Source organism: Ranitomeya variabilis, chromosome 4 (assembly GCF_051348905.1).
Source record: "Ranitomeya variabilis isolate aRanVar5 chromosome 4, aRanVar5.hap1, whole genome shotgun sequence".
Classification (NCBI taxonomy): domain Eukaryota; kingdom Metazoa; phylum Chordata; class Amphibia; order Anura; family Dendrobatidae; genus Ranitomeya; species Ranitomeya variabilis.
Genome location: NC_135235.1, coordinates 106942524 through 106955428, shown reverse-complemented (window position 1 = coordinate 106955428; position 12905 = coordinate 106942524). Strand labels below are relative to the sequence as shown.

Sequence of the window (12905 nt, the reverse complement as noted above, 5' to 3'; positions counted from 1 at the left end):
AATCCAGCCGCTATACCGTCGACCGCCACAAGAGGGCGCTCAAGCGGCAAGAAAGGGAAAAGCCGGGAGACGCTGCACATCCCGGCCGCAGTAATTCCGGCCACCACCAGAGGGCGCTCAAGCGCTAAGAAAGGGAAAAATAAACTGTGAGGCAGAGAGAAATGGCGGGCGAACGGGCCTGCAAGTTTGAATAAGGAGGGGGAAAAGATGCCAGCCTTCCTGCTCCCATTCTATGCAGCCCACTTCCCTGTCAGATGCACCCCTATGGTAAGAGGGGATCACCGCTGGGCAGGGTATTGGTGGTGGGGGGGGGATTTTGTTGATTGAAGATTCCCTACCTGCAGATGAGGAAGCATCAGGATCCCTGGTAGATAGAGGGTCCTGGAAGTAGTCCTCCTTCCCGCGCCACGACTCTCCGGCGCAGAAGACGGCGTCGACCCCTGAACAGGGGGAGAGGGTCACTGGATGTGACCGCCGTCTTCCTCTCAGCCCGCTCCGAGGAGAGGGATGAGGAGGGGAAACGGGCAGGACTGGCCACCGAAGAAAGGGTCACCCTGAACACCCGAATGGGTGACAGGGGACAAAGTCCTGCCCAGCGGGTCCGAGAGGGTGCGATGTGGGTGATACCACACTGCTCTCTCGGTCGCTCAAAGTGGGGAAAACAGGGTGAGAAAACTGCACCCTGTTACCCTGAAGAAAGTATCTGAAAAAGAAAGGGGAAATGATTAAAAACAAACAACAAATCCCTGTAAAAGAAATGCGGATCTGGTGTTAGATCCAGGTCCGCCTCCTACAGACACTAAGCAAAAACTGAGTTGCCTGGTGCCTGTCGGAGGGTGTATACTGCCGGGGAGGAGTTACTTCTTCTTTATTTGCATAGTGTCAGCCTCCTAGTGACAACAGCATACACCCATGGTTACCTGTGTCCCCCAATGAAGCGAGAAAGAAAAATACTTTTCAAAGTTTATTGCAAAGTAAGGATGCATTCCCACTAGCGCAGGGGTCCGCCAGGACAGGATTCCGTAATGGATCTGACCTCCTGGTGACCCCAGCTAAGGCTGGCGGAATCCTGGAGTTACCAGGAGGTCAGATCCATTATGGATCCCCTTCTGGGGAACCCCAGAGCTACTGGGAACACAGGCTAAGATGTGTATATTTCAAAACATAATTATGTGCATAAAAGAACAAAAAAGTAAGTAAACGGGCACGCCAAATATAGGCATTCTATATGCAATTTTTTTATGAAAACATTTTTTGGTTGTAGCAAACTTGGTGCAGGAATATTTATTTGTAACTTTACATATTCCCCAGACAATTCTTGCATATTATTTTTTCGGCTGAATGTTCCCTGCATACATTTTGTCCGCACGTAGAACAGAAACGCTCCGATTTTCTTTCCTTCTTTGCTGGACAAATATAGCAGCGCTTTCTTTTTTTTTCTCTTTGCTCTGGATGTTCCAGAAAGCGTATTCCACATCGGATCATTGCCTCCGTAATTTGCCTTGATAAGCATATCATGCTGCTTCTCTCCATCATAGTAGGCATCAAAAGTTCATAACAAAGTTCTGTCAAAAATAGACGTCTCTTGTCTTTCCTGTTGGCATGGAATTCTGGATTAGTTTGACAATAAACAATGTAGCTATTGAGGGCTGACACATCAAGGATATTGGAAAAAAGGGCAACAGGCCAACGTTTAGTCTGCCTTTTGCACGAATACTCTCCAATCATTTCGTCCATCTTGTCGACACCTCCTTTTGTCTTATTATAATGCAGTATGATTTCAGTTTATTTTTTCCTGTCATTGGTGTCAATACTTCCATCTTGATGCATTGTACTCAGTAATATCACGGATTTTTCTTTCTTGGCTTTATAAGACACCATTGTTGCTTGATTGCAGAAACCGAATACACTCTCGTAGATTGTTCGCTGTGCATTGTGCTTCATGATTGGAGGAATTTCGCGGAAGTTTGGCCTCATAGTACCAACAAGTGTAAGTTGCTTTTGAAGCAAAAAGTTGGCCATTTCAAAATTGGTAAAGTAATTATCCATTGTAATATTTTTATTCTCTCTTTTTTTTCTTATTTTTCTTATTTTTATGTTGTCATGCAGAATCCACACTTTTCCCAGCAATAGCAGAGTCATAAAAGTTCTTCCCCAGCAATAATACAGACAAAAAGACTGAGTATCACATGTAAACCTAGTACAGGCCTAAAAGGCCCCAGGTGCGTGAATATGGGGTAGTCCCACAAAAAGGTTGTTATACCGAAATGTCTGTAACATAAAAATATATGAATAACTGGAAATTACTAACAACTATATACCTGAGGATTACCTAGATTTTCAAAATTCTAACTAAAGTACTTTTACAGAAAATAGAAAACAAGTAACCTGGCAGGCCTGCGAGGCCCCAGGTATGCGTTCTAGGGTTAAGTCCATAAAGTTCAACCTATAACCTAACATGTTGAACTAGAGGAAGGCAAAAACCTCATGGAGCATATGCTAAATAGCTCCATATTAGAGGAAATATTCCTTGCAGTCTCCACATACAGCAATTAGATGATTTCCAGGATCAATGTCCCATCACAGAATTTAGTGCCCATAACCAGTGATATTTTTAAGAAAGGCATCCAAATCCTCCATGTACTTGTGTAATGAATGAACAGCAGATTTTTGTTCAAGGTTTTTTTCTATATGGAGCATATATGGATTTTTGTTTATATGGAGCAAAAGCCTTGATTGGCACTTACAGTGCAATCCACACAGACTAAAACATTCAGCATTTCTCATTTCCACAAATACCAAATTTTTTGGACTATAAGACGCACTTTTTTTCCTCCAAAATGTGGAGGAAAAAATGGGGGGGGGGGGGTGCATTTTATAATCCTGATTTCCCTAATCTGGTGGGGGGGGGGGGAGTGGCAGCGGCAGAGCAGCAGGAGCAGACTGCTGCGGCTAACTCCTGTGCCTGCTGCTAAAGAGAGATGAATATCCACTGCATTCCACGCCCATGGGCATGGAAAGGAGTGACTATACATTTCTGTTTAATAGTGAGCACAGTGTTAGCGGCAGCAGCCGGCTTCTTGCAGCAGCCTGGCATTCAAGTGTGCCGGCTACTTAAGGCAATGAATTCACTGGATTCCACTTCCATAGGCGTGGAATGCAATATTCCTTCCCTTCAGTTGCGGCACATGAGAATGCCGGCAGAGGCAGGAACCCGGCGGCTGAGGATAACACTGTGCTAAAAAGCAATGAATACTCATTGCGCTCCATGCACATAGTCCCGGAATGGAGAATGAGTATTCTGGCAGCTGTCCTCGGCGGCTTGTAAGCTGGGCATGACGTCACTACAATGTGCTGCTTACAAGCATAAAGCAGCTGCTGGCACCAGAGAAGGACGCTGCGAGAGCATGCAGGGAAGGTAAGAGTGTTGGGGAAAGGGGCCAATCATACCAGGACAGAGGTGGAGGCCCTGCATACCAGGATAAGGATGGGGCCATGCATACCAGGATAAGGATGGGGCCATGCATACCAGGATAAGGATGGGGCCATACATACCAGGATAAGGATGGGGCCATGCATACCAGGATAAGGATGGGGCCATACATACCAGGATAAGGATGGGGCCATACATACCAGGATAAGGATGGGGCCATGCATACCAGGATAAGGATGGGGCCATGCATACCAGGATAAGGATGGGGCCATACATACCAGGATAAGGATGGGGCCATGCATACCAGGATAAGGATGGGGCCATGCATACCAGGATAAGGATGGGGCCATACATACCAGGATAAGGATGGGGCCATGCATACCAGGATAAGGATGGGGCCATGCATACCAGGATAAGGATGGGGCCATGCATACCAGGATAAGGATGGGGCCATGCATACCAGGATAAGGATGGGGCCATGCATACCAGGATAAGGATGGGGCCATACATACCAGGATAAGGATGGGGGCAACCATACCAGGATAAGGATGGGGGCAACCATACCAGGATAAGGATGGGGCCATGCATACCAGGATAAGGATGGGGCCATACATACCAGGATAAGGATGGGGGCAACCATACCAGGATAAGGATGGGGCCATGCATACCAGGATAAGGATGGGGCCATGCATACCAGGATAAGGATGGGGCCATACATACCAGGATAAGGATGGGGCCATACATACCAGGATAAGGATGGGGCCATGCATACCAGGATAAGGATGGGGCCATGCATACCAGGATAAAGATGGTGCCATGCATACCAGGATAAGGATGGGGCCATGCATACCAGGATAAGGATGGGGCCATGCATACCAGTATAAGGATGGGGCCATGCATAACAGGATAAAGATGGGGCCATGCATAACAGGATAAAGATGGGGCCATGCATACCAGGATAAGGATGGGGCCATGCATACCAGGATAAGGATGGGGCCATGCATACCAGGATAAGGATGGGGCCATGCATACCAGGATAAGGATGGGGCCATGCATACCAGGATAAGGATGGGGCCAATCATAGCAGGATAAGGATGGGGCCATGCATAACAGGACGGAGATTGGGTCCCTGCATACCAAAATAAGGATGGGTCCCTGCATACCAGGATGGGGATGGGAGCCAATCATACCAGGATAAGGATGGGGCCATGCATACCAGGATGGGGAATATTAAGTATAGAATTTACCACATTTTTTGCTTCCATTTTTTTCTTTCTAATTTCCTCCTCTAAAACCTAGGCATCTTATAGTCCGGTGCATCTTATAGTCCGAGAAATACTGTATAATTCTGCATGCAACAAGTTGGTAATTAACTCAGCAAATGTGTATTAAAAAAAAGTGCCACAACATTACCTCCTTGCCGGGCATAGAGACTGCCTCCAAAGTACCCATTGACTGGCGATGTTGCAGCATACACAAATATAGCCGTGCTCAACATTGAACCCCTCCTACAGAGGATAGATAGATATACGTTAAATATATAGTTAAAAAAGATACATGTCAATAACAAGGCACATAAAGGCCTTCTTTGGCAAATCCAACAATACAAATGTGTCAAACCCTAAGACCACAAACAAATGATTTGACATGTCAGACAATATGCCCTCCTGAGCAGTATGGTTCATTTTTTCTTTCTTTTTAAATCTGCCATACTGTCCCAGAGATAGGGCATGTGAACACGTTGCAGATTTTGCTGGCCACGGCGGATTCGCAGCAGTTTTCCATGCGTTTACAGTACCATGTAAACCTATGGAAAACAAAATCCACAGTGTGCATGTCAATTCTTTGTGTGGATTCTGCAGCGGTTTACACCTGCTCCGTAAAAGGAATCCGCAGGTGTAAAACCGCAGGTGGAATCCGCAAAAAAAAAAAAAAAGAAAAAAAAAAAAAGGGGTAAATCAGAGGTAATTCTGCAGGTAATCCACAGTGCGGTTAACCTGCGGATTTACCAAAATCAGTCCGGAAAAATCCGCACCACTTTCCGCAACGTGTGCACGTGGCTATAAGGGCTTCTTTAGTGCTAATTTTAATGGTCTTTACCAACAGGATGTGTATTAAAGCAGCTCTGCATTATTACTCCGTGGGCAAGACTCCCTTGGTAAAGACAATAAAATGAGAACTAAATAAAATATGGCCATATCTCCGGAACTTTATAGTGGATTTAAACAACCCACAATACTCAGGGTAGGAGCAGGAGTAAAATCTGAGCAAAAATTCAACATTTTGACCCGGTGGCAGGTCCTCTTTAATAATAACTTTCTATTATGGCCGCCCCCACCTGATTGCCTGTTCAGCGCTGGGCTTCGATCATATCGTACTCAGTTTTCTGTAATCCAGCATATAGATCTAGATCTCTCCTGCACTATGGTTCCAATGACATGCTGCCACAGTAGAGTTATTACAAGAGCGGACAACCCAGAAACCCTGTACCTAATATCCCTAGATAGATAAGTAGAGTCTGGGGGCTGATCTGCAGTCTTCATTACAGCGGGTGACAGGAGCCTCTCTAATTATCTGCAGTAAGTGGGATACGTTCTTGTATAAAGAGCTTGTGTGACACAGACCGGAAGCTCCGGCGGCGACACGAGACGCAGATTTATCCTTGTGGACTCCCAGTTGAATAATAGTCATAGAGGCAGCAAGAACAAGAGCAGATAAGACATGGACACATGTATCGCCTTAATGGAATACACAGGAAGCTAGCTACAGATGGAGTAGTCCAAAAAAGAACAGGAAATATGATAACTGTTTGATCACTAGATTGGAGATTCCCATTTCTGTATAGTTAGGCTTTATTCACACCATATTTTTTGATCAGTATTTATATGCCAAAAACCTCAAGTGTTTCCAAAACACAGAACAGGTGCCATTTTTTCAATTATAGTTTTTCTTTAAAAGTTCCACTTCTGGTGTTGGTATAGAAACACTGACGTGTGAATGAGCCCTTGGTGAGAGATTGAATGGAGCGGTGGTCAAGCCCACGCTCTGCCTCGACAATGACTGATCCCATCAGCCCCTCAGACATCAGCACTGTTCACACAGTGACTTAAAGTGCATTGTGAACCCCCAGTCATTCTGAGGGGACCCAGCAATCAGCCATTTACCTGGTGGATAGATAATACATGTCCTTCGTGGGATGAGTGTGCTTGACACCCTGACTAGGGGTAACTGAAAGGTTCACCATGTAGGTATGCAATGTCTGCATGTTTATACTCACTCTGTATACAAGTCCTCAATCATGGCTACAATTATTACAATAAGAGACACCGAGAAAATCTGACATCCTGATCCAATGAGTGATGAAAAGATCAGAGGGTGGCTTGACGGCCTGAAAACATCTCCATGGACCTGCTTCCAGCCATATTCGTCTCCTAGATCCCTATCCTGCAAAGGAAAAAGAAAATTGCTTTCAAACTCTAGAGTAATTCATCATCAAAAGGACATTTCTACAGGCACCTGTGGGAAATATATAGGCCTCCTTCTCTGCTGTAAGGTAGATTTCACTTTCATGGGCATAAGATAAGTTCAATGCTTCACCCGCTATTGTTAAAACCAGTACTTGTCGCAAACAGCCATCATCTGCCCAATATGAGGTGGGCTCGCTGAGGGGAGCCCGCTCCATACACCTGCCCAATATGAGGTGGGCTCGCTGAGGGGAGCCCGCTCCATACACCTGCCCAATATGAGGTGGGCTCGCTGAGGGGAGCCCGCTCCATACACCTGCCCAATATGAGGTGGGCTCGCTGAGGGGAGCCCGCTCCATACACCTGCCCAATATGAGGTGGGCTCGCTGAGGGGAGCCCGCTCCATACACCTGCCCAATATGAGGTGGACTCGCTGAGGGGAGCCCGCTCCATACACCTGCCCAATATAAGGTGGGCTCGCTGAGGGGAGCCCGCTCCATACACCTGCCCAATATGAGGTGGGCTCGCTGAGGGGAGCCCGCTCCATACACCTGCCCAATATGAGGTGGGCTCGCTGAGGGGAGCCCGCTCCATACACCTGCCCAATATGAGGTGGACTCGCTGAGGGGAGCCCGCTCCATACACCTGCCCAATATAAGGTGGGCTCGCTGAGGGGAGCCCGCTCCATACACCTGCCCAATATGAGGTGGGCTCGCTGAGGGGAGCCCGCTCCATACACCTGCCCAATATGAGGTGGGCTCGCTGAGGGGAGCCCGCTCCATACACCTGCCCAATATGAGGTGGGCTCGCTGAGGGGAGCTCGCTGCATACACCTGCCCAATATGAGATGGGCTCTCTGAGGGGAGCCCGCTCCATACACCTGCCCAATATGAGATGGGCTCTCTGAGGGGAGCTCGCTGCATACACCTGCCCAATATGAGGTGGGCTCGCTGAGGAAAGCCCGCTCCATACACCTGCCCAATATGAGGTGGGCTCGCTGAGGGGAGCCCGCTCCATACACCTGCCCAATATGAGGTGGGCTCGCTGAGGAAAGCCCGCTCCATACACCTGCCCAATATGAGGTGGGCTCGCTGAGGGGAGCCCGCTCCATACACCTGCCCAATATGAGGTGGGCTCGCTGAGGGGAGCCCGCTCCATACACCTGCCCAATATGAGGTGGGCTCGCTGAGGGGAGCTCGCTGCATACACCTGCCCAATATGAGATGGGCTCTCTGAGGGGAGCCCGCTCCATACACCTGCCCAATATGAGATGGGCTCTCTGAGGGGAGCTCGCTCCATACACCTGCCCAATATGAGGTGGGCTCGCTGAGGGGAGCCCGCTCCATACACCTGCCCAATATGAGGTGGACTTGCTGAGGGGAGCCCGCTCCATACACCTGCCCAATATGAGGTGGGCTCGCTGAGGGGAGCCCGCTCCATACACCTGCCCAATATGAGGTGGGCTCGCTGAGGGGAGCTCGCTGCATACACCTGCCCAATATGAGATGGGCTCTCTGAGGGGAGCCCGCTCCATACACCTGCCCAATATGAGATGGGCTCTCTGAGGGGAGCTCGCTCCATACACCTGCCCAATATGAGGTGGGCTCGCTGAGGGGAGCCCGCTCCATACACCTGCCCAATATGAGGTGGGCTTGCTGAGGGGAGCCCGCTCCATACACCTGCCCAATATGAGGTGGGCTCGCTGAGGGGAGCCCGCTCCATACACCTGCCCAATATGAGGTGGGCTCGCTGAGGGAAGCCCGCTCCATACACCTGCCCAATATGAGGTGGGCTCGCTGCATACACCTGCCCAATATGAGGTGGGCTCACTGAGGGGAGCTCGCTGCATACACCTGCCCAATATGAGGTGGGCTCCCTGAGGGGAGCCCGCTCCATACACCTGCCCAATATGAGGTGGGCTCGCTGAGGGGAGCCCGCTCCATACACCTCCCCAATATGAGGTGGGCTCCCTGAGGGGAGCCCGCTCCATACACCTGCCCAATATGAGGTGGGCTCCCTGAGGGGAGCTCGCTGCATACACCTGCTTCCGACATGTCACGTGAAAAAAATGACATTGACCTGCAAGTTAATAGTATTCTGACACTGTGTGGTGAACAAACAGAGCCCTGTAATGGGGAAAAATGAACTTTATTCCTCCCGGCAGCATTCAGGTTTCTGTCATGGTGGTGGCACCAGCACAGGTTCCCTCAGTGTATGGAGAGCAATGGCTGCAACTATGCCCAAGGCTCTGACTGCCGACAGTAATGATGAGCTGCTGTCAGTCATTGCCGCTGCTCTCCATACACACAGTGGTGATTAAACCCACACTGCTGATGCCCCGTTAGTGAAGCCCAAATGCAGCTGGGGAGTATAATGCTAATTTCCTCCCAGGGGTCTAAGTGCAAGCGCCGGGAAGAAAAAAAACAACCTGCAAATTAATCCCATATATGTCACGACAGGTTCCCTTTAATATTTTATCACAAAAATGATCAGTAGCATGGTAGGTCACAAAGATTCGCACTTTGGAGCCACTGTCAACATTGACTCGTATGTCCTCCACACATATTTGGATTTATTTTCTAACATGACAGAATCTACAACTAATCCATCAATTAGCTGGAAGTGTTTGTTTAACCCCTTCATGACCCAGCCTATTTTGGCCTTAATGACCTTGCCGTTTTTTGAAATTCTGACCAGTGTCCCTTTATGAGGTAATAACTCAGGAACGCTTCAACGGATCCTAGCGATTCTGAGATTGTTTTTTCGTGACATATTGGGCTTCATGTTAGTGGTAAATTTAGGTCGATAATTTCTGAGTTTATTTGTGAAAAAAACGGAAATTTGGCAAAAAATTTGAAAATTTCGCAATTTTCACATTTTGAATTTTTATTCTGTTAAACCAGAGAGTTATGTGACACAAAATAGTTAATAAATAACGTTTCCCACATGTCTACTTTACATCAGCACAATTTTGGAAACAATTTTTTTTTTTGCTAGGAAGTTATAAGGGTTAAAATTACCAGTGATTTCTCATTTTTACAACAAAATTTACAAAACCATTTTTTTTAGGGACCACCTCACATTTGAAGTCATTTTGAGGGTTCTATATGGCTGAAAATACCCAAAAGTGACACCATTCTAAAAACTGCACCCCTCAAGGTGCTCAAAACCACATTCAAGAAGTTTATTAACCCTTCAGGTGTTTCACAGCAGCAGAAGCAACATGGAAGTAAAAAATGAACATTTAACTTTTTAGTCACAAAAATGATCTTTTAGCAACAATTTTTTTATTTTCCCAGCGGTAAAAGGAGAAACTGGACCACGGACATTGTTGTCCAATTTGTCCTGAGTACGCTGATACCTCATATGTGGGGGTAAACCACTGTTTGGGCGCACGGCAGGGCTCGGAAGGGAAGGAGCGCCATTTGACTTTTTGAATGAAAAATTGGCTCCAATCTTTAGCGGACACCGTCACGTTTGGAGAGCCCCCGTGTGCCTAAACATTGGAGCTCCCCCACAAGTGACCCTATTTTGGAAACTAGACCCCCCAAGGAACTTATCTAGAAGCATAGTGAGCACTTTAAACCCCCAGGTGCTTCACAAATTGATCCGTAAAAATGAAAAAGTACTTTTTTTTCACAAAAAAATTATTTTAGCCTCAATTTTTTCATTTTCACATGGGCAACAGGATAAAATGGATCCTAAATTTTGTTGGGCAATTTCTCCTGAGTACACCAATACCTCACATGTGGGGGTAAACCACTGTTTGGGCACATGGTAAGGCTCGGAAGGGAAGGAGCGCCATTTGACTTTTTGAATGAAAAATTATCTCCATCGTTAGCCAGGGTGGATTGATTTAAATCACGCCGATTTAAATCATGATTTAAATCACGATTTAAATCAAAAGATTTTTTTCTATTTAAATCGGATCGATTTAAATCATGATTTTAATCATGATTTAAATCACTGATTTAAATCAAAAGGTTTTTTTTAATATAAATCACGATTAAAATGAGAAGTGAGAGCAGTGCGCATGTGCGCCCATAGTTACACGGACGAAACTAGGGGCAACGATCTAACGCCAGGGTGAGGGGGGGACCCCAAAGTAAGTAAAAATCTTTTTTGTTTTACTATATGGCAATAGGTAGGTGTTTAAAAGCAGCATGTCTTAATTGTATAAACTATTAATAGCCTCCACATTTTGTTCATACTGCCCCTTTAATTCCACACTTCTAGCTTGGTTTCACTTTTGGTTTAGTTTCTTTTTCCATTCAGTTGACATGCCCAAACTTGTTGGATAGTCAGCAGTACTTGGCTGTAGTAACAATCAAACTTCATAAGTGATCTGTGTGAGCCATGGCAGGTCGTAAGAGAGACCCTATTTGGGTTCATTTTGTTGAGATGCCAGCAGCAGATCTTGGAAAGAAAGGTGCAAGAGCAAAGTGCAAATACTGTCAAAAGGATATCCAAGGACTTGTTTGCCATTTGAAATCACATTATGAAAACTGCAACCAGAAGGGAAATGAAGATGTTGATAGTGAAGTGTTTCTTTGGTCATCTTCATCACCGCACTTCTCATGATGTTGCCTCATTCACGCCACCAGGCCTTGCATCTCTTTGTTGCATCGTTTGCATTTTGCACGCATGCCTGCCTTACCGATAGGCGAAGGAGCTTCATTAAAATATTCCCAAACTGGGTCTCTTTTACGGCCTGCTGCCATTATAAGGAAAGAATGTAATAAACCTCAGATCGTACACACAAACAGATCCAGACTTGTCTGTCTGTGGCTATGCTGCAGTATTGTGCTCAAAGTTTCACTTTCATTTTTTTGTCTGCTTGCCCTTCCTCCTCAAAACACTTAGATTCACATTCTTCTTGTGTTGTGCAGATCTATTCCACTCCAAACAATCAGAAACATATTGTCTAACTTCTTGGACTTGGCACTGAAGGGGTTGATTCTGTATTCATAGGTTTGTAGAACAATAGGATTAAGGTCTTTTTCTCAACTCTGTTCATGTTGTAACATTTTTGCCATGAAGAAGAGGCTGGGACCTCTGCAGAGTCAAATTCAGTTTTGAGAACTGCGTAAGTAAAGCGAGCGTCTGTGATAATATAGGAGAGAAACTGCCCACTAATCCTACAGAAACCTCTGGAAGAGCATGGCATTGTGAATGTTACACATATACAGCCTTTATTCTACTGAGTTAAACAACTCAGCTTTATCTCATGATGGAAGAACCTTTGGATGGTAAAATATTTTCCTCAAAAAGCAGTTTATTGAAAAAAATCCGATTTAAATCAAAAAAATCCGATTTAAATCAAAAAAATCCGATTTTTTTGATTTTTTTTTAAAAAAACATTGATTTTTATCCACCCTGTCGTTAGCGGACACCATGTCGCGTTTGGAAAGCCCCTGTGTGCCTAAACATTGGAGCTCCTCCACAAGTGACCCCATTTTGGAAACTAGACCCCCCAAGGAACTCATCTAGAGGCATAGTGAGCACTTTAAACCCCCAGGTGCTTCACAAATTGATCGGCAAAAATGAAAAAGTACTTTTTTTTCACACAAAATTTCTTTTAGCCTCAATTCTTTCATTTTCACATGGGCAACAGGATAAAATGGATCCTAAAATTTGTTGGGCAATTTCTCCTGAGTATGCCGATACCTCATATGTGGGGGTAAACCACTGTTTGGGTGCACGGCAAGGCTCGGAAGGGGAGGCGTGCCATTTGACTTTTTGAATGGAAAATTAGCTCCAATCGATAGCGGACACCATGTCGCGTTTGGAGAGCCCCTGTGTGCCTAAACATTGGAGCTCCCGCACAAGTGACCCCATTTTGGAAACTAGACCTCCCAAGGAACTAATCTAGATGTGTGGTGAACACTTTGAACCCCCAAGTGCTTCACAGAAGTTTATAACGCAGAGCCGTGAAAATAAAAAAATAATTTTTCTTTCCTCAAAAATGATTTTTAGCCCAGAATTTTTTATTTTCCCAAGGGTAATAG

At 46.0% G+C, this 12905-nt stretch overlaps 1 protein-coding gene across 1 annotated transcript in view; it reads right to left on the bottom strand.

The window, feature by feature from the left end:
• The window catches only part of TM9SF3 (transmembrane 9 superfamily member 3), a 75287-nt gene that overhangs the window by 22448 nt on the left and 39934 nt on the right, over positions 1-12905 (bottom strand). The window contains exons 7-8 of the mRNA XM_077259077.1: positions 6711-6877; positions 4847-4941 (exon numbers count right to left, since the gene is read on the bottom strand). Of these exons, the coding sequence (XP_077115192.1) occupies positions 4847-4941; positions 6711-6877 (262 nt within the window). The remainder of the gene's footprint in view (positions 1-4846; positions 4942-6710; positions 6878-12905) is intronic.